At 43.2% G+C, this 22,149-nt stretch overlaps 2 protein-coding genes across 2 annotated transcripts in view; one reads left to right on the top strand and one right to left on the bottom strand.

Moving 5' to 3' along the window:
* ak5 (adenylate kinase 5) overlaps window positions 1–4,722 on the bottom strand; it is a 65,358-nt gene extending 60,636 nt beyond the window's left edge. Inside the window, exons 1-3 of the mRNA XM_076744429.1 lie at window positions 4,110–4,722; window positions 2,514–2,700; window positions 749–916 (exon numbers count right to left, since the gene is read on the bottom strand). Coding sequence (XP_076600544.1) covers window positions 749–916; window positions 2,514–2,700; window positions 4,110–4,169 — 415 coding nt within the window. The 5' untranslated portion in view covers window positions 4,170–4,722. The remainder of the gene's footprint in view (window positions 1–748; window positions 917–2,513; window positions 2,701–4,109) is intronic.
* Window positions 4,723–6,774: 2,052 nt separating this feature from the next.
* The window catches only part of pigk (phosphatidylinositol glycan anchor biosynthesis, class K), a 28,798-nt gene continuing 13,423 nt past the window's right edge, over window positions 6,775–22,149 (top strand). Inside the window, exons 1-9 of the mRNA XM_076745708.1 lie at window positions 6,775–6,902; window positions 7,095–7,148; window positions 7,290–7,381; window positions 8,473–8,608; window positions 9,272–9,383; window positions 10,435–10,531; window positions 12,040–12,157; window positions 13,541–13,651; window positions 14,920–15,092. Coding sequence (XP_076601823.1) covers window positions 6,837–6,902; window positions 7,095–7,148; window positions 7,290–7,381; window positions 8,473–8,608; window positions 9,272–9,383; window positions 10,435–10,531; window positions 12,040–12,157; window positions 13,541–13,651; window positions 14,920–15,092 — 959 coding nt within the window. The 5' untranslated portion in view covers window positions 6,775–6,836. The remainder of the gene's footprint in view (window positions 6,903–7,094; window positions 7,149–7,289; window positions 7,382–8,472; window positions 8,609–9,271; window positions 9,384–10,434; window positions 10,532–12,039; window positions 12,158–13,540; window positions 13,652–14,919; window positions 15,093–22,149) is intronic.

The raw sequence follows: 22,149 nt of genomic DNA on the forward strand, positions 1-22,149 counted from the left end.
GGAACTGGCTTTGTGCTGCGAGGACAAATAACTATCATCCACACTATAGACGATGTGAACATCCCAGGTACTCAAAAAGAAGCAAAACATGCTGTAGGAGAAGGCTGTCAGAGGGTTTTTAAGGGCTCTTAACCAACATGGAAACCTTAAACAAAGTATTTTAAAGAGGGTTTATAAATAGCAGCTTTTTTCGGTCCAGCTCAACCAGTGTCATCACTCTTTTTGTGCAGCTGTCACGCTTAATTTATGAGATTAATGAATGTATTTGACAGGTTAATGCAGGCCCATCAAGGAAATCAGATTAGGAGAGCGTGAGTGTCTAACACACTGAGTGACATGCAACAAGATCTCCCTCACTGATACCCGCAGACAGGCGGGGCTACGTTCGAGATACCAGGAAAGCCACACTGTGTGGGTGCACATGCACACACACGTACGCTCCCCGACTTGTAGATTCCCATCCAGGCCATTTATTTTTAGATCATCAGGGAGGCAAATATAAACTTCGGCTTTCTATGTTTGTGACCCGTTTATATAAAGGGATAAAGCTCTCATCAGAAGAATTAAAGGGACGCTGGTGGGAGTGTTTCAGCATGTTAACACACACAGGAGCATCTTTACTGCTTTGTCTTATCTCAGGTAAAACATGAGTCAGCAGGAATCCAGGTGAGCGCTTTAAAACATCTGAACTGTGTCATTCTTTTCACTTTCATGGTTTTCATGTTTGTGTTCACGTGTGGTCCGTTACCGATGACGAGGATGACTTTGGGTCGCGGTCTGGATGGATCAAACACCTCGTACTCCTCTATGAGCTCCGCCGTCTCCGACAGGTCCGAGTCGCTCTCGATGGAAAACTGGCTGATGGGGGGGAGGCGGTCGTATCGTCTGTAGGGGAAATTTGGACTGTCGGGCAACACTGTCTCACACACACACACACACCCACACACATGCAGGTTTCAATTAGAACCAATCTGTCTGCTTTTCTTTAGAGAATTGATGAAAAATTATCTTTATCAAAGCGATAAAAAACTCCTGTTTCAACAATCAGACAGTGAATTCATGTGACAGCGATGAATTCAATGCTTCATGGAGTTTGATAATTATACTGCTGTCACTGGTGATCACAGCATTGATTTTAACACACCAAAGATAGAAATCATCACTGCACGCAGAAGCACAACTGATGTAATTTACATGTAGAACCAATATTATCTCTTTACATTGTATTATAAATTACAGCGCTGAGGATGGTATTGATCACACAATTTCAGCTATGACAACACATGTGCCAGAGATGGAGATGGAGGTTCTGTTGAATCTGAAGAGAACAGAGATGCTATTTAATGTGAACAATTTAGCAAAACCCTGAATCTAAAGGTTTACTTTTACCCCTTTTAACATCTCCAACACATAGAACAGTCAATCAGATAGGAGTACTTTCAGAAGCCAGAGCAGCATCCCCTTCCAGCAAACGTTTTGAAACATGGCAGATTTGAGCTTCAGCTATCAGCCGAGAGGGGAATCGCGGGGCACAGGAATCTCTATCCCTGCTTAGGCTGCAGTTCCCAGCAGCTGAACGCTGCAGCTGGCACAGCTTTCAGGCTTCTTCACCAGTATATTAAGAGAAGTGGGATGAATGTGAATTTGTCAAAGCCGTCCGTCCTAAACGCTGCCTGACTGAGAAGATTACTCCTTTATATGAATGATCTCTTCATGCCTGCGTGACTGTGGGGTGTGAGTGAGATGCCTGCATGCCAAACAAATTTCTACTCACGCACACGTACGGTAACACTGCTCTATGTCATTGTCATGGTAGTTCCTGTGTACATGGACGCATCAAACAAAGACGTGAATGTTTAACTCCAAAACAGACCTAATCAAACAATGTAAATGGAAAAAAATTAGCATAGAGAGCCATAGCTGAAGCCAACTTTGTGCTGCAAATTCAAACCAAGTTTTGCATGTGCAGCACTTCCCTCACTGGTTGGACACATCGGTTACTGATGAATGGAGAGCCTTTGGGCCCCGTGTGAATGATTAACGGCACAGGTTCATCTGTCTGTACTGTACGCTAACAGGCTGCCATCAGATCTGCAAGTCAGTGAAGGCAGCGCAGGTATGTTCAAGGCCGGGATCTGCACACTGGATTCTGATAGAGTAACTAAAAGTCTTCTGCTATTAATATTTCCAAAAGTACAGTTTTAACAATATATGCTCATGAGGCTCATGAGGGTACGGTACAAATGCCGACACCCTTTCCTGTTCAGGGAGCCAGCCTGGTTGTGGTTGTGTGGGAAAGGAAGATGGACAGAAGAAGTCAAGTGCTCCAAGCAGACCATAACAGGATAAAAGAGTTTCATGGTGTAGAATTATGTCTGTAGAACAAGTTAAGATTTGTCTTTTTTTCTTGAAACATAAGTTTTAATTGCTTGTCAGACGTTTCTGCCCATGAACTAATTGATTGACTGATTATTTCGACACTCTTTACTGTACAATCAGCACTCACTGCTCACCATTTCTGAAGAGGGACCTGCGTGATTGGCCGCCGTTGAGAGGGGGCAGGGACTTCTTCTCCTGGCCCACGAAGGTGTCCCACCGCACCTTGTCTGGTCCCCCGAGCTCCCTGGCTTTCTTCAGACAGCCCTCCAAGTAGTCGATGGGGTCGTCAGGCCGGTAGTACATCAAGCCTGTCAGCAGGCTCTGGAGAAAACAATGGAGGAGGATGTGATAAGGTACAGAGGGAGAAGAGGGAGGAGGTGTTTGTTCTGGCATCACTACATCTTTGTTATGATGTGCTGCTCTGTGACTGTGTGGCGGCGGTGAACGGCTCGTCTTAATGAGCAGAAGTTCTGAAGTGCAGATCTGGTTGCCTTGGCTCGGCTCCACCGGGGGAACAAAACATCTCATTTTGTCAGATGCCCATGAAATTGGACTCAGCCTGGCAAATAAACACAGACCCCTGATGACCTGTTATCGCTGAGGAAAGAAAGCCGACCAAACGTGATGAATGTGAGGAGGAACCCCAGGCTAAAACACGAGTCAAACGTACATTTGTGTGACATTTGTCCCCCCTCCGCCCTGAATGCTTTAAAACAATACCTTCCTCTGGGACTTCCTACTTCATCTCCACCCTCCTCACTAACAGCTCCCACCACCACCACCAGCAACAGCAGCAGCAGCAGCATGAAAACACCAAGCCTCTCCCAGCTGAAAACAATTTGACGTGCTTATTTAGTTGATTGATAATGAATACGCTTTTATGAGTAAGCAGTAAAATTACACCGCCCTGTGATGGTGTGTCACTTCACTGCTCACTGTAATTTGAACAGGCTGTAAATAAACACGCAGTGATTGCTTGCATACATTAGCTGCACTGCACTTGGGATTGAGTCTAATTAAGTGGATGAGCCAATTTAATATCCCCTCAGGAACATGAATGATACTTCATTGTTATATTTCTCTACATTAAGTCTATGGTGTTTAATAGAGAGTGCATGTTGGCTTTATTGCACTTTATAGCATGCTTCAGCTTTTATAGAACAATGCTATTCCTGCAGAGACTTCATGCATTGTTAATTTTTTGACAGCCTTTCATACTTTGTAGAAATCTATTGTCGGGTCTGTCTACCACATACACAAAACCACTATTATTCCTTGAGTTAAGTGTCGTATAATCAGATTTTTTGCTGCAATAATAACGTCTTCGTCCTGTCACGGTACTCATTTTCATTTCTCATGGTGAAACAATGCTGAGAACACTAACCTTTATAGGCTATTAAAAGCAAATTATGCAAAGGAGGGAGGGCAGTCCGTTGCGTTTAATTACAGTTGGACTCATTATGATTGCATATAACCATAAAAACACAGTTTTAGGAAGCTGTCTGTCAAATGATTCATCACTGGGGGTTCCCTTCTCGTTAAACCGCTATTTTAATGGAGAACTATGCTTCCAGAGATGCGCGCACACTCCATCAACCGTAACAAGATGTATTTCATATCATAAAGAGGTCTTTGCCGGCAGGCAACGCAGCACAGCGCAGCTGAGATCTCAGGTTAAAAACCACATAATCCGCACAAAGCCCGATCATTTTCATCCCCACACCTCTCACCTCAAATAGTTGAGGTATCTCCCGCCGCGCGAGATACTCCTTGGCATCGTTAGTATTCATCTCCAGTCGGATTTCCTCTGAAATCACAACTTGTCCGGAGCGGGTTTTTTCTTCTCCTTCAGATGTCTCAGTGCCTTAAAGTAATCTTTGGTGAACGACCGAGCTCCAGGCGGTTTCCCCTCAGCGCATTTTCGCCTCGTGTGTATACTTTCCAACTGGATTCCTGCAGGCGATGCCACCTCTCTACCCTTGACGGTGATGCGGATGCGTGGTCCGTCCGTCTTCCCTCCTACCGCGCTCCGCGTCCGGCACGCACCATGTGTGCCTTGACGTGGGCACAGAGGTTGCGCGCTGTGCCAAAAAACGCACGCACCTCCTCTGCTTGGCGTTTTCACCCGCTCACAGGCAGCCTGGAAACTTGGTGATGATGCTTCATTGACAACTCACAGAATCGATTTTTTCCCCCTGAATATGTGAGTTATGATCCTCTGTATGTGGTTTTACTCCAATGGAGCGATTGGGTGTATTTTGTTTCGGGTTTTCAGAAAAGCATATCAAATGAAAAGACAACAAAGGCTCTCGCTTCCTCTACGTTTCCAAATCTTTCAACCACGTCTCACTTCCTGTTCTTACTTTTTATTCCTTTTTTTCAATCGACTATTCCCAAAACCAATACCTTCAACATTAAGAAGTTTGGTCATAGAATAAAACTTAAAAACCAACCGAAGCATGAGCAACCCAAAATACACGATTTACTGCATCACAGACTGATACAAACTTAATCAATCAATGAAACCTGGTAGTGCAGCCAAATATAGCTGGATGCATATGTTTGGCTGCAGGTCAGCACTTAACTTGCATAACTTACTTGTATATCTTTAGTCTGGGTTAAGCATGGAAACAAACGGTTCAAAAGTTGAGTTCCACTGGTCACGTGATTTAGGCTTTTTTAAGCAACACAGGAACAGGCCAGTTTGATATCCTGGTGTGTCCCATAGGATTTGATCCTTATAGGCCCCTAATCCTCTTGACAACTGGACAGCTGACTTTAAGTCTCCTTATTGGTTATATCACAGAACAATTTTAGATTAGTTCAGTGACATCACTGTTAGAAAGCGAAGATCAGTCCATCTGAATAACATCGTCATGCGTGACCAACAATCAGTCACAGCTGAGGGCAAAGCAGTCTGACAGTAAAATGCTAATTTATGAATTGAAAATGGAAAAATGATTAGATTTATGCGACATGAGATGTTTTGTGGGAGCGCTATCCGTGCTATTTTCATCTGCTAATGTGATGCGCTTGGAGGAGGGCATTACTATGATGAGCACAGTGCAGGAAAAGAGAGTGATGCTGCAGGTCAAACAGCAGCAGAAGGAGCTGTCAGGAGGATTAAATGCTTGGCATACCTGTAAAGGCGGCCTGTGGTGTGTCAAAACTGATTTTGGTGCTGCTTTTCCACCAGACCCTTGTGCTGTAATATTACATTAGAACTGCATGAGGCATATGTTTTTTTCATAGCTTCACCTTACTGCAGGGCTTGCAGACACTTGCTGACTTCCCCAGTAACATGACATGCATTTTGACATGTGCCGCCTGTCACATTAATGTCACTTCTCTTTATGAAGGCTCTGGCAAATTAGCTGAAGGGAATATTAAGCTATCAGCATCATTTTATGTCTTATCTGCTTTCTTCTCTCATCAGTATATCAGCCATATAGAACCAAATGATGTGTTTCTGAATTAGACATGCAGTCAACTGTGCACTGTAACCCCCACAGTCTTGCTTAGAAATGAATTGTCACATAATGCAAAACCACTCAAAGAAGCCGCAACACAAAGCAAACATCACTGTAATACCACAATGGAACATGCAAGAAAAAGTCACGGTCGCCTGCATCATCTGAAAAACGTAGAGCTTCTACTTGTAATCTAATGACCACTAATTCACCAATATTAAGTTAATTATAACATGTTTAATATGCTTAATATTTTCAACATCTTCCACAAAAAATTCACATTTCAGGCCACAAAACACAACATAGTTTTTATTTTGGCTTTCGTTTATATTCAGTGCAATGATAGTGACAAATAATTTATATTATACAAGTACATAAGCATATATGGCTGTATGGGTGTGTGGATGAGATCAAATAAAATTTTCTGCTTTTGTACAATAATCATCCTCTGACGTGATTAACAGAGTTTTGCAATTTTATGTACTTATTTTAAATTTTTTAACTTACAACTACCATGTACAATAATCATCCTCTGACGTGATTAACAGAGTTTTGCAATTTTATGTACTTATTTTTAATTTTTTAACTTACAACTACCATGTATTCAGCGTGTTTGTGTTTTGCATATACTGCTATGTGTATCTGTTATGTATTTTTAATTGGCACAACCAATTAAATATTCCCCTGACCCATTTTATTTTAAGTTAGAAAATAATGAATAATTGATCACGAAAAGGACAAACTGACTATGCAGAGATTTATCTTATTGGCCTTATAATGTCTTGGCATATAACCCTGTGGTACAGCAGCTTACTGAGACCTTCATATTCCCTGTTTTACTAGTTAAAAATGGATGTTTTTTTTTTTTTTTTAAATTCCATCCACTTTCCGAAGCTTTTATTTTGAAATATCTCCATCCGGAAGCACTTGCTGGGCGGAGCCAGCGGTTTTCACTTCCTTGTTGCACACAGCTAGCAGAGCTGCACAATGAAAATACTCGCTTTATTGAGCTTGTTTTCCACATATTTGTTAGCGAACAGCATTAACATCGAGGTGAGTGGGTACTTTCACTTAAATGTTCCGCCATGAACATGCCGCCATTTTTGAATGTGGAATTTTAAGTGAAATGCCGTTTCTATGTTAGCCCTCTGTGCTAGCATGCTAGCTGTTTGGTGAAGAGTCTGGCTGCTTGTACGACCCGAAACCAGATTTAAAAATATTAATTATGCTCCTCTTACTTCTCAGGATAATGCAGGACAGTTCTTCAGCAGCGGCCATACCAACAACTGGGCTGTTCTGGTGAGTATTCACTGATGCTACAACTTAGCAAGAGGCTGAGTGACGTTACGTGCTAATTCACTTTCTAATGAGAGCAGCAGGAAGATGCATGTGCTGCTAAGCCGGTTTTTCTCATTTGCATGATTTGTGATTGATACACAGGTGTGTACATCCAGATTCTGGTTCAACTACCGTCATGTGGCCAATACTCTGTCCGTCTACAGAAGTGTGAAGAGGCTGGGCATTCCTGACAGGTTGAAGTGTTTGTCCTCGTTATGTCTCATTTATTGTGTCAATGTTAGATATTCAGTGTTTGTTTTAATGTAGAGGTAAAGCCAGGCATTGGACAATGTATATTTATGAGATGTTGGCGTTTGGGACCAGATTTGAACATTTTCTCAGCCATCAGATATTGACTGGCCATGGTTACCACAACTGATTTATGGAAAGCCAAAGCTGCCAAAATAACAAAGACAAAAATACATAAATAAATTAAATGAATATGTCAATAAACATGCCAATTTTGGATTTTGGCAGTTTAGATTCTCCATGCAGTGAATATTCACATATACCTAACTGTGACTAGAGAAATGTGCAGACATGTGTGAAGAGAGAAATTAGTTAATAGATAGGTAGATGTATCAATAGAGCTGATAAATAAGTACAGTGAATACATAAAAAGACAAAAAAAACAAGACGTCTTCAGCTACAAGTACGAATATGTTTTCAGCTGAAATGAAATGAGTCACACTCAGGCTGATCTACCAGCCTTCAGGAGCTGTTAGCTCTTAAAATAAAGTTATTTAGTCTGAGTTAATGTGGTATATTTTCGTGTGCCATGATGGACTAAAGGCTGCTTCAGGGGCCTTTTCACCCTGGATAGAATGTAGGTGAATAGAGCACTAATCAGGTGCTTCTCATAAAAGATATTAGCTTTGTTATTGCTTTTTTATTGTTAGTGTCTGCACTAGTACCATTATGGCAAAATCTGGGTGCGGTCGTGTTTTTCTGCACATTAATTGTTTTACATTATAATAAGGGGTTGGCCATTTACTTATATGCCTGGTGGTTCAATCACTTTCTAATCCACATGTCCACATACTGAAGTCGCCTTAAGCAAGACACCGAACCCCCACATTGCTCCCCCTGTGTGTGTATGTGGGAGAAACAGTGTAAATTACCTTGGACGAAAACAAAATGAATGTAATGTACCTCATTATTGCACCGAAGGTATTTAACTTCATAACAGAGCCCTGAACATGTGTTTGACACCACGAGAGCAGCATTTCACTGATTTTCTAAAGGCATCATTTTGAATGGTCTCTCTCATTTTCTCCTTGTCCAGCCACATAGTGCTCATGCTGGCTGATGACATGGCTTGTAACCACAGAAACCCCAAACCTGCCACAGTGTTCAGCCACAAGAACATGGAGCTGAATGTGTACGGTGACGATGTGGAGGTGGACTACAGAGGATATGAGGTCGGTTCAAGAATTGTCATCCTTAGCAGCTCAATTCATCTCTTTAAAATCTGTTTATGATCTTATTTTTCAGTAAAAGTGTAGCGTGCTTATCTTGCTAACAGCGCAGCACTGGTCGAGGTCTCCTACGCAGTGTTTCATCTGCTTTATAAAAACTGTATTACATCACATATGTAGACAGGTATTGTGCCGGTGTAGTTGGAAACTGGAGGCGACTGTGATCAACGCTGTTCATCCAGTGTTTGCTCTGACCGTTGTGCAGGAAATGACCTGATATCATGTGCATTCTCAAATAGAGGAGGGCCAAGTGTTTTGTTTATGCCACTGCAGAGCGGGTGTATCCACATCTTTATCTCTGTTTGTTTTTGATTCTTTGCTTTGCGTTGTCCTGCCCTGTTAAACACGAATAAACACTGCACTGCCAACACATGTTTGCTGTCAGTCGGTAATGATGCGCAAGAAACGCTGGTAGAGCTGAAGAGGAGAAAAAGAAGAAAAGAATTTGAGTAATTGATTTTTGATGTTTAATTATAGATAAGCTGAGCTGTTACCTCACCCTCAACTTTAGTTTGTGAAATGTGTTCAATGTGTGTAATTTATCGCTTTAGATAACAGGCTCGGTTCTGGAAATCGGTGCCATTTATTATCCTTTCGGTGTTTCAGGTGACGGTGGAGAACTTCCTGCGTGTTTTGACTGGAAGGCTGCCGCCCAGCACTCCGCGCTCCAAACGCCTCCTCTCTGATGACCGGAGCAACATCCTCATATACCTGACAGGTGATTAAACCGCCACTAGACAAGTTTTTTTGCTTTAAGAAGGAAATGTTGATTGCACTGTAGAATAATGACACCGTCGCTTTCATTACATAAGTTTGTCTGCCAGCGTGTGCGATCCATCTGGAGGATGAAGGCTGACTGGTGATTCAGTCCGACTGGCACCATTTTCTGCTTTCATGTCTCCCGTATCGTTTAAATGAATGAATGAACTCATGCTTTGTCTCCTAACGTTTTCTTCTACGCCCCCTCCACCCCAACACCAACTCCTGCTGTAGTTACTTATTTGCTCAAAGTAATACACAAACTGTTACTCCAAATAAAGTACTCCACTTCCTCTCTTAATTTTTCTCTTTAATTAGTCTCTGCTAGGAGCTATTTTATGATTGGAGCATTTATTTTCTGTCCCTACTTTCCTGCAGCGTCCACACCTCTGCTTCAGTGAAAGACTGTTTATGTTTCCCAGAATGATTTCCAACAAACGTGCTCCTTATGGCTCTCAGTTATACGTTATAGGAGAACAAGATCATAGGAAGGTTTCCAAACCACTCAGATCTTGATGCATCTAGTCTGTCGATTTTGCTGCTTGCATCTGCATTTGAAGTGTAGTGTCTTAGCCCTGGAGGTCGTCTGTGTTTGGTTAGTCCTGTGTAAGAATGAGGAAAAAGCGGCTCAAAACATTCAAATATTACTTAGTACAGCATTGTTTATATTATTGTTATTATTCACCACAATGGAAATGCTAAAGGCTAAAAAAAACGGCTACCACAAAGAGGAAGCTGTAAATTCATCTGCTGAATATTCACAATAATTGCTCGATATCACGTCTTGTCATGTGTGTTTTTACACCCCTGCTGTGTTATTATAAAGATACGTAGTTGAAAGAGTGCCTTTTCTTTATCTCCTTTATCTGAATGTAGTCACAGTCTGTCATTTCTCCCACAGAGTGTGTACAGCTGCGAGCCCTTTTCATGTTTGATCCTGTTATTTTCCATTCTATATCACATTTTTACAGAGATTAATGAATTATTGATAGTATGTGCTTGTTTAACAGGCCACGGCGGGAACGGCTTTCTAAAGTTCCAGGACTCTGAGGAGATTAGTAATGTGGAACTGGCTGACGCTTTTGAGCAGATGTGGCAGAAAAGAAGGTAAATAAACTGGGAAATAACAGAAATAAGATGGAAAAGGGCTTCACATCAAATACTGCCTTTTTTTTTTTTCCTACTGCACGTCCACTTTACTTCTTGGCCCCCTGAGGGCCAATTAGCTGTGCAGCATGTCGACAAACATTCAATGGCATGAAACTTAGCAACCAAATATGAACATCTTCTGGCAGAGCTTCTCTGGATTGGCTGTTGGTGTGATGTAGTGCTTCAGGGAATTAAACTATACACTGTGTTGGTGGCACAGACTTCTAATAGCCCTCAAACAGCACCCAGTGTATGAGCACACAGTGTTTCTCTCATCTCCAACACGAAGAGGAGGAGTTTTAAAGAGCAAACCAGTGCAAAAATATTGTCTTTGGTTACATCCAGCATTTGGCTACGCAGTGCAACAAAGCACAACTCGAAATCACAGTTTCAACCAGAGGAGGTCAGTGAAAAAAAAAAAGCTTTTGGGGATCTCTGAACACCCAGCAGTGATGCCACGGGGGAAGTGACTCAGCGTCAAGGCGTATTTTTGCCTTAGTTTGCATGTTGTGTTACACATGAATAACATGGCTGGAAACAAAGCCAGTCAGAGGTGACCAAACAGTAAACATGCCAACTGTGAAACAAAAAACTAGGAGCTGAGAGACCCTGAAATGCTCATAGAGCTGAGAGGAGCGACAGAATCTGGGAAGAATTCTGTGTGGGTTCCTCACTATGAAGGAACCCTCTGAAATTACACAATGATTTGATCCATTGTTGATAGAAAAATGTAATTTTAACAGAATTCTGTCCAGTTCTGTGACTTGTTCCAACAACCAAACCAAACAGCAGGGAGACCGCTGTCATACATATGAACGTGACCTCTGTCATAAGTGGATTCTGCTGCTTTTTGCAGTGTTTCATTTGTGAATCACGAGACACTAAATGAGCAAAAATGACTCTGTGCTACCAGCGCCTCTGTTGTCCTCCAAACCTGTCAATGGAGAGCGTCTGGGTTACAGTCAGCTACCCCAGGCTGCTAGATAAAAGCTTAGTGACGCCAGCTTTGATGCTGATGTGATAATTGCAGGCTTGAACTGCCACATTACAGTCACCATAGAGATTCGGCCACCTCCCTCCATCGTCCCCGAATCACCTCAATCCCGACAACTGGATAGAAAAGTGTTACCGTGTTTGCCTAAACGGGAGACAGAAATCAAAGTGAAATTTCTCTTCATCAGAGGGAGGGAGAGACTCTCTCTCTGTGTGTGTGTGTGTGTGTGTGTGTGTGTGTGTGTGTGTGTGTGTGTGTGTGTGTGTGTGTGTGTGTGTGTGTGTGTGTGTTAGAGAGACTGAATGAAGCTGTTCTTGGTCGCCATGGCAACTGCAGTATGAGAGATGGTTAAAGGATTTGTGTGATGGCAGGTTTTATAGGAACAAATGGACGAGAGCTGTGCCAGCTGCGTGTTCTCTCATCAGTTTGTTTGAGAATGTGTATGATTCTGTGTGTGTGTGTGTCTCTGCAGATACAATGAGCTGCTCTTCATCATTGACACCTGTCAGGGCGCCTCCATGTACGAGAGGTTCTACTCTCCAAACCTCATGGCTTTGGCCAGCAGTCAAGTTGGAGAGGACTCCCTGTCGGTGAGTCGCCTGCCTTCATCAATCGTCGCTCTGTGTGGTTTGATCGCACAGTGTTCGTATGTTTTACCCCCACGATGCAAATTCTCCTCCAAACGTGAAGTGTCCAAAGTTTCCTTAACCTGCTCGTCATTGGGTTCGGGGACGTTGACATGTAGGCAACCCCATTCGGCGTTACCCAAGATGGCGTTGGGTAACGTTCTCAAATGACATCAGCTGTGAGGATGCTAACTCTGTGCCTTCGACATGTAGCTCCAGCCTCAGTCTTTTAGCACAGCACCATGTATGTAGCCATCAAGTGAACATACAGGCCTCTAAATTATAAATGATTCAGCTGGAAACATTAAAAGGCATCTGTGTGAGCATCTTGAAACAACTCATGGAACTAAAAAATAGCTAGCAAGCTATCAGAGCAACAGTTTTCATATCAGCGTGTAAATCAGCAGTGACTCACTAGAAACGAAAAGATTTTGTCTGTTTCTGTCTGAAATGTTGGCTCCTTCCTTCACTCATTCAGATACTTATTGATCATTTTGCGTCATTAGGGTGCACAACTGTAATATTTGCAGCTCTGAAATGCAGCACTTTGCACTGTGGGATTGTCCGTGCTCTGCACACTGCTTTTCTCTTGTCATTGTGGAATTTTTAAGGGCACTACACAGTGGATAAATTTACACACTCACATTTTGGACACTCAATTAAAGTGGTGGACAATGAATGCAGTGCACTATAGAGTAAATAGGGAGTGATTTGGAATGCGGCCATTGTTTAAAAAATGACTGTTTTTTTTTTTTGAGTGGTGCGTCTGTCACTGTGCCAGTGAGTAAGTAAACAGTTCGGGCTTCTTTCTGCCTGCCAAAATGTTAATTTACTGTATAGCTGTCAAAGTGTGTTGGCTGTTCAGAAAAATCATGACTTATGTTTAATCATCTGAATATTTTGGGATTCGATCTCAGTAAATCACTGCTATAGCTCATCGTAAACACTTCTAACTTAGTGCACAGATCCTGCAAGACTGAAGCTGAGACCTGATGTGCTTTTGACATCTGTATCCTCTCCACATTACAGAGTGACACCCACGTCACCTGTCATTACACACTTTGCTGCACTGTTTAGGGCTGAGGTGAAACTGGCATAGTTTGAAGACAGGTTGTCTATTACCCAGCAGTTATTGCTGGTGCTGTTTATTTCATCCGGACACCGTCTCTGAATACAAAAGAAGCACAATTCTTCAACCCATGACTGCAAAGCACGAGGCATTAAAACCACTGTGTCGTTCACGGTGCTGGCAGTATCTCATTGTGCATCCCAAAGTCGCCCGTGCTCATGAAGTGCTGCTGAATATTGAATATTTGTTTTCTTGTATTTTTGTCCTCCTCTTTCTAGCATCAGCCAGATTTGGCCATAGGAGTCCATTTGATGGACCGTTACACCTTCTACCTGCTGGAGTTCCTGGAGGACATCCACCCTGCGAGCAAAACCAACATGAATGACCTGGTGAGGAACAATTATGTGTCTTCTAGTGATAGATTAATTGTGTAGTCTTGAAAATGGTTTTCCAGGGTTGGGTCAGTCAGTCTTGAGTGGGACTGAGTCTTTGCAGGAGCTTAGCTTGTTCGCTACAAAACTCGCCTTGGGTTTTCGTACCTATAGTCTGTCCTGCACTGCCCTCCTCCTCTGTCCGGTGTTGTGAGGTCTCTGGTCCTGAAGGAGTCAGATGAAAGCCACAGAGGACTCACAGGACTCTGCACTTGAAGCAGAATGTCTGATACTGTGTTAAGGTTGTTGGCCTTTGGCACATGATGGGGGTGATGGTGGGTACATGCTGCTCCAGGCTTTGGCTCAACCTCAGCAGCACCTTCTTTTTCATCTCTGACACTCCTGCAGAGATCCAGTGGCCCCGGGGACCCCTCCTCATTCCCACCACCCACCCTGCCTTTCCAGGAGTTACAATCAAAATGCTTCAAAGCCTCACTCTGGCACTCAGGCCGAGCTCAATCAATGCGCTGTGACTAAAGATTATCATTCTTTCAACTTATCCGTTTTGAAGATGGACTCTTTGTTCTTGTGCTATTTTGTGGAATTAAAGATCAATACTATGGATCAATACCCGACGAGCCCACCAAGTTTTCTTTTTCAAATCCAGCCTGCCAAGTCTTGCCTTTTGATGAAACAGAAATTGCCTCCACCTTCCCAACAAATGTCCTCCACCAGTCGGGTGGTTTTCAGGTCCTTTTTGGCCGCTAGAGATAGCGTTCACCTCGGTTTTAATGATTTTATTTTCTTTTCAAGCGGAGAACCCAGTCGGACAACACACTGATCAATCACGCACTTAAGAGGATTAACCCGCAAGTGGTAACACACCAGCCACTAAAAGATCAGTAATTGACAAAGACATGCACAAATGTCAGGCTCCATGCCTCTAATCCTCTCCACACACTGTCACGTATTTTACCACCTCCCACTGCAGCTCGAGCCATGTTTGATGCAGCTGGCTGCAGCTCGTTATCTGAGGCTCGAAAAGTAGGAGACACAAACTCTTAAACACTGTCTGAGTATTAAATTCCCCATCGCCTGCTGAAAGGGACCTGCGCCTTGTTATTAATACTTTTAACCAAAGCACCTTGAGCAGATATTCACAGTATTTACATACGCTAAAGGTTTGCTTTTTGAGTGCGAGCAGAGCGTCTTTGCCTCTGTGTGGCTGATGTTCCTCTGTGCTGCTTATGTCTAACACACTGCTTATGTTTTGTCTGCTTCCCCAGTTCAAAGTGTGTCCCAAGAGTCAGTGTGTGTCCACTCCGGGCCACCGTACTGACCTTTTTCTGAGGGACCCAGGAAGCGTCCTCATCACAGATTTCTTTGGAAGCGTCCGCAAAGTCGAGATCACCATGGAGTCCATCGACTTGGTGGACCCCATCAAGCAGGTGGAGCAGAGGTAAACTCAGTTTATTTGTTTTTTTCTTATTACCTTTGATAAGCCAATGAGTGTCTTCACTGTAGAAACCGACCTAAGGTGGACTGCCAAAGCGTGTCTACCTTTTAGATATCTTTCAAAAAACTGCTTTACTTGATTCCTCTTTACCTTTTCTGATTATATTTTTAAATCCCAAACACACAATATTCTCTATCAGGTAAGACCTGAAAAAAGTGCAGTGATGTCATAATGTATAGGAAACATTACAGCGCAAATAATAAGAGTGATCCTGGTAATTTAGCATCGCTCTTAGCTCTGCAGTGAAGCCATTCTGGAGGTGGATTTGGGACAGCCGGGATGTAAAAACCTTAATTGAGGTCAGCCTCTGTTTGTTTTAACTGAAGTGCTGCAGACAGAATTCATTTTGTGTTCCCCACTAACTGGGCTTCGATTTCAATTTAGAGCACCTTGCGTTAGTGATATTGATTTCTCTTCTAATGATGTGTTGAGTGGCCTGTTCCTCGCAGAGTCAACGGCACAGTGCGTGTCACTATGACTACCCTTTAGTCCTGAGCAGTAAATTTAGATTCTGGGATTGATTGTAAGGCTGAGCAGTAAGGTGACCGTTTGAGGAAGTAATGTGGCTCATTTGGACAGTGTTTCCCGCCGTTTTAAACCAGTACCAGCGTCATTTTCACAGCAAAGTGAAGGTCATAATCAGACATGTTTGTTGTCTGGCTTCAGGCTATAATTCAGCAACTCTTCAGAGGAAGTGGCAGTGTTTCTGATGGGTTATCTGTGGCACCACCCAGTGGTAAACTGGACAAAATGCATCCAAGTGGAATTCAATTCATTTTTCCATCAGCGTGACACATGCTGTGATAAATACATGTGACCACTAGATGGCTGTATAGATCCATCGCACTCACCTGCTCTAACTGGTGACTGTTTGCTTTCTCGTATTAGACGGTTCCTAGACTCACTAATCCCATAATAAGGACAATCATGAGGAGTTTCAGGAAACACACAGCTGAAGCACCAAAATGCAAACAGACCTTCTCATATTGACTCATTAGGCTGCGGGTAAGGAAGAGATTGCGATGCTGTACAAACAGATGTGATAGAAATTAAAACTTTGTTCGCGATTGCGCTCCCCCCACTTCTATTAATTTCATTAAGCTGGGATTTAATTGTACCACTGGGAGGTATTACAGTTAAAGAATCTATTGTGGTTGGCTGCTAATTGGTAATTAGAGGCAATTGCCACACCGATTTTAGTCACTGGCTGTTTTGGCCTCAGGCTACTCAGTCATTTCACACAACGTCCCCCATTACTTTATTATCGATTAGGGCCGACACATTAGGTGTGCTGATCCCAGCGCAGCAGAAACGACACCACCTGTGTCATCGAGCCGGCTGTTGCCCTCAATCAGTCCTAGAGAGACGTCTTATCTCCAATTCTGATGTAAGACACCAGCAATCCCCTGATTCATTTGATGTTCAATGGAGCTAAGTTTACTGATCAGCAAAACACGAGTAGCGTCTCTGTACTCTTAAGAATGACAGAAAACAGTGTTGTGAAAGTTCAAAGGTATTAGGGAGGATAATGGCACTTTCTGACATTTTGTGTGAGTGTCGTCACTGTTAAGCCCTGGATGAGATTAATGTTACATCAAGATGTGGCTAATAAAATATTTGCTGTGCTTCTAACAGTATTTAAGCCTTCAGTAAATTGAGAGGGAGGTTTGGTACACAAGGATGACTTTCTTCACAGGGATGCGTATCAAATGTCATTTAATGCACTGAAGAATCTAAGAACTGCTGTTTTTAAGGTGACAGTGTTTAATATATGCAGCTCACTAGACATAACAGTTTAGCTGTACACATGTAGGTTTTCAGAGTCACTTTGAAAATGAAGTTGAAAGAGCCCATTTGATAAAGTTGTCATCAGGTTTGCAATGTAGCACAGAGAAATCAGAAGAAAAATCGAAAAGAAGTATGTAAAAAAAAACATGTGCGTTATACTACAATTTATAACAGCATAAATAATAAAGCTGAGAAATGGGATTTATAAATGTGTTAAGTGCAAGAATAGTATAAATAAATCAGGAATATTAGTGTAAATGTACAATATAAATGCAGTATTATTGCCAGAGTATACCAGAGTATTGCAGTGTTGAACTATTGCATAAAATTATGCTACTGTTAAGTCAGTATTGCACAGCTGAAAATATAAATTATAAATAGATTATGGGGTTATAGCTGCTGCTGACAGGGGTGAAATGAGTCCAAGAGCTGCTCTATTGACTCCGAGTGTGTGACACTGAGGGAGGAGCTGAAAAGTTTGATGGCCACGGGCAGGAATGACTTCCTGTGGCGTTCCGTAGTACATATGCCTGGAATGAGTCTTGCACTGACAGTACTGCTGTGCTTGACCGGCTCGTCATGGAGTGGGTGGGAGACATTGTCCAAGATAGCACAGAACTTGGACAGCGTGTTCCTCTCTGACACTGTGGCCACAGTCCAGTTCCACCCCCACAACGTCACTGGCTTGTTTGAGTCTGTCGGCGTCTGCTACCCTCAACTCCGCTGCCCCAGCACACGCCAGCAAACAGGACGGCTGTGGCCACCACAGGCTCATAAAACATCCACACCCACAAAGCTGAAATTGTGTGCTAAGATGATGAAACTCAGTGACAGAAAATCCAGTTTTATGCACAAAAATGCAGAAATACAAGACCAGGAAGTGTGCCAGAAATGTAACTAAACGGACCTGTAATTATTACTGTTGTACGGGTGAAACATCACACATGTGCTGTGGGTGGAATTAAAATCGCTTACAAGTAGCAGTGAAATAATTAGTCCCTTAATCGATTAGCCAATCAATCATTAGGCCTAACAGTCATTTTTCAGGAAATATTCGCGTCTCAAATGTTCGCATTCGCTGCTTTATTCGTCATATATGCGATACGTTTGGGATTTAGACTGCTGATATTTCAATTCGTCATCTCAGGCTCTAATTATAATTGGCATTTTTCACTTGGTCTTTTTCACAATCTGTTAATTGGGTGAAATAATCAGCAAATTATCAGTAATGAAAATAACCGTCAGTTGCAGCCGTACTTACAGCAATCATCCCACCTCCATTAGGGAATAAATCAAATTACGAAATGAATGTGAATTGGGCTTTTGTCTGCAAATCTGTGCTGATCATCCAAGAAAAACATTCACTAAGGAACGAGACAGGATCTGTGTTCGACCCCTGCACAGACACCAGCTGTATATAACCTCACCAGTGCTATTATTTAACTTGGTAATAACGTTTCATAAGACCTGAAAATGGGTTGTCGGGAGTTCTGTGTGTTCCACAGAGAGAAGATCACAGATGTCCTCTGAAACAAGCTGTTATTAAATATAGTGCTGCTTTAATCCACTTTTGTCAGCTCATTCGGCCCCTCAGACAAGTGGAGGAGGATATTTAGAGAAGATGGGTCCATACAGTATGTGTTCAAGTGTGTACGCCTGTCTCCCTCTCTCGCCTCTCTTCTCCTCTCACCCATTTCTGAACGGCCATTTTTTTGCCTCAGAACAGGCTTTTCCATTAAGTGAATTGCTCTTGATGGAGAAGACATTTTAATGGACCCCCCCCCAGTCCTATTCATTATATATAGGCATAACTGTGTAATGACATTGTCTGGTTGCTCCCAGCCATAGGTGCTTGTTGACCAAACATTTCTTCCAGGGGGTTACGAGGGTCCGAGGGTAATAACAGCTATCAAATGAAAGCAGAATTTATATCCCATCGAGTTGTACGGTAAATTTAAACTAATTCCTGACCTGCGGCGCTGGATGGAGTCTACAGAAGCTACTTGGGCTATTAGCAGAGCAGATGTTAAAAGGAAATTTGTGTGACCTAAAGATGGCAGCTGGAGACAGCAGTGAAACCGGAGCTGGAGGTGGGGAATGTGGGGAGGGGCGTCCATTTGAATCCACTAAGTGGATTGGAAAATCCTCTCCACAGATCTCTTTATGGAAAATAAAGTGGAAAGTGGTCTGAATTGAATTAGAGCTCATCTCTTGCGCTAAGTGAAAAGCGGGGGGGTCGGCAGTGAGACGTCGGCGCTCTCGGTGACATGTTTCCAGCGGCAGGACGAGAGCTCAGCGGGAGGTCGTCTCCCGGCCCGTCAGACCTTCCTGTTTTCTCCTGCCCTCCTGCACAGCCGCGGTGAGGAGACGGGAGGGGCGGGGAAACGGATGGGAAGGCGATAAGGACGGGAAAATAAAGAAGGAAGGGCGAGGGAGCGAAAGCCAGGGAGAGAAGTGCTGAGCAGCTCGGAGGGAAAAGAAAGAAGGAGTGGAGTGGATGGAGGAGAGGCACGGTGGTTAACTGGAGGCTGGAGCCCCCCACCCCCCCCAACACTTTGTCCACAGCTGTCTGACCTGAACTTTCTTTGATTAGCCGGAGACAGCCACTCTGTCGAACCTCCTCTCAACAGTGACCTTTAGCTGAGACTCTTCCTGACGCTCCATCACTGTGATGTTGCAGCCTTTGGAGCCTCTCAAAAATATACTGTATACATGAAAGCACGCAGTCATCTCAAAGCTGCCGCTGGCCAGTGTGCCGTGTTGGTGGATTCAAATGGTTGTAATGGGAAGGGTAAACGGTAATTTGACAGGTTTGTTTTGCTTGCTTTTATGTTTTTTTTTTTGTCATATGTGTTTTTATTGATGTTCTGTTCCTGTAAGGACGCAGAACACAATAAACCTACGAGAACTTATATGATTAGTGTAGTTTAGAGTGAACAAGGTGACAAAACAAGCAGATAATTAAAGGAAGAATACGTCATTTCAACAGAATAAACGTCGCTAGTAGCTGGACTGATCTTCTAATGTGATGACTGAGTTCCAGTTTGGGCAGCCAGCGTATGAAGGCTGCACAGGAAGATCTGCAGGATTTGTGATTGGTCTCGTAATGGTCTTTAACATGACATTCCTTGAGCGCTGAAAACACTTCTGTACACCGAGGTCCAGCAGCGTGAGAGTCGATTCATTTTTCCTGAAACCTCCTTCGTGTGCTTCCCGCTGTGACCTTTCCATCTCACCTCTGCGTTAAACTGCTGAGTTTCTAGCTTAAGCTAACAGCACGGAAGTTGATGACAGAACGTAATTTCCACTCACAAGGTGCCACCGGTCGTCATGCAGCTGGCAGCTTTCTCCAAGTTATCAATCCCAGCCTGACAGATGCTTGTTAGGGGGGCAGGGTTTGAGGCAGGAGCTGAGAGGTGTTTTAAATGTAAGCTGTTGAAAGCTAAAGCATTGAAATGGACCACAGATGATTAGAATATAATGCGCCTCAGGTTTGGGGGCTGCACAAAACCTGTCTGAGGGGGGCTGCGTTAGGGAGTTAGCAGAGATTTACCACTGTAAAAAGTACTAAAAAGGACCGATTCGATTCGAGAAAAGGGACCAAATTTCCCCCAGTTCCTCCATTTTGTCCCTCAGATCAAATCTTATGTTTTCAAGGTGGAGGGTACCCAAAGAGTCATTTATCTCGTACTGCGCTGAAGGTGGCTCTGGTGTGTTCCAGTGTTGTGTTTAAGTTTTAATTCATCACTTAGCCGCGAAGATTTCAACACTGAATGGAGACCCGAGAGCGACGCTGTGTTCGAGTGAATCAGCCAGAGTGGGACATTTTTCTGCACGGTGCTTTTAATGTGACTTTGTGATTTACGCTGATGAGAAAAACCTTGTCGGTATAGCTTTAAAAGATACAGCAGGGCAGTCACCAAATCCCACTAAGAGACCAGAATCAACAATGGTCTGGTCTCCCTCTGAAGGCTTTGATGTTCCAGACTGCGGGTTGCTCTCATCTCCACGCCCATTCATTTCATTTTTAAACAGACTCCGTAATTAAGCCGAAAACAGCTGGGCACTGCAGTGTTTAGCAAAATAAAACCGGGCTAAATTGGCTATTTGTTTGGGCTGCTATTTTCAGATGCAGATCGAGTGCTCGAGTGAGTATTTACAGCAACAGGATGGTGTTTGTGGGATTGACTCAAAATAAACTACAGTGCTTGTGTGTCTCATTAATGTTTTTTTAATAGCTTTTGGATATCTGTGGAGGCAGAAGAGCCCTGTGCGTTCTGTACCCTAAAGGTCAGGTTTAATGCATGTTTTCTCACATTAACTAATGCCTATCAGCTGCCAGGTCACGACCTTTATCAGTGTCCTTGAGCAAGACACTGAACCTCAGTTTACTTCATTAGCACAAGCTGCTGTAGCGGAGAGCATCGGTTCAGTGCTTTAAATGTAAATGGGTTTATTCCTCACCCACGATTCACGTGTATTTTACCATCTGCTTTCCTAAAAGATCGACAGGCCCAGAAGAGTCCATCTTTTTTTTGAAAACTGGGCAGTTTCCTCCTCACATCAGGTTGCTCATCTTTCTACACTGGCCTTGGACACAAGGACGCACATACAAAATTTTCCAGCTGAGCGTTAACAGCATTTTTTTTAAGAAATATTATTCCTCTTTTTTGCCTTTATTGGAAAGAAACAGTGAAAAGGCAGACAGGTGACAGGAGAGAGAGACGGGTATGACACGCAACAAAGGCTGCCGGCTGGGATCGAACTGGCGACGGGTGCGGCCGTGCGGCATGAGCTGTAACCATTCAGCATCCAAGGCGTCTGTGTTAATAGCTTTTTCTGTAAAGATGGCTCTGCAGTTCAGTTACTTAGAAAACATACAAAGGTAATCAATGCGCGAGCTTAGCGACTGAAGAGGCATGAGTGTTTTTCAGTGGTCGGTGAACAGAACTGCAGCTCTTAAATACAAACACACAGTTTTCTCCACAACCCAAAGACTTTTGCTTTCCTCTGGAAGAGCTGTGGCAGATGTCAAGCTTACCACCTGCCAGCTGATATTCTGTACCTCTTAAAGGGGAAGTCCACTGATTTCAGGAGTACACCTGCGGAGGTTGTAGAAAACCTCTGATGAAATGACCCAAGTGATGTCACTGTGGCGTTAGAATAAAGCGAGCTCACCAGACTTCGCTGGTAATGCAGACTGAATCGGGTA

The sequence above is a fragment of the Chaetodon auriga genome, chromosome 12, assembly GCF_051107435.1.
Source record: "Chaetodon auriga isolate fChaAug3 chromosome 12, fChaAug3.hap1, whole genome shotgun sequence".
NCBI classification, from domain to species: Eukaryota; Metazoa; Chordata; class Actinopteri; order Chaetodontiformes; family Chaetodontidae; genus Chaetodon; species Chaetodon auriga.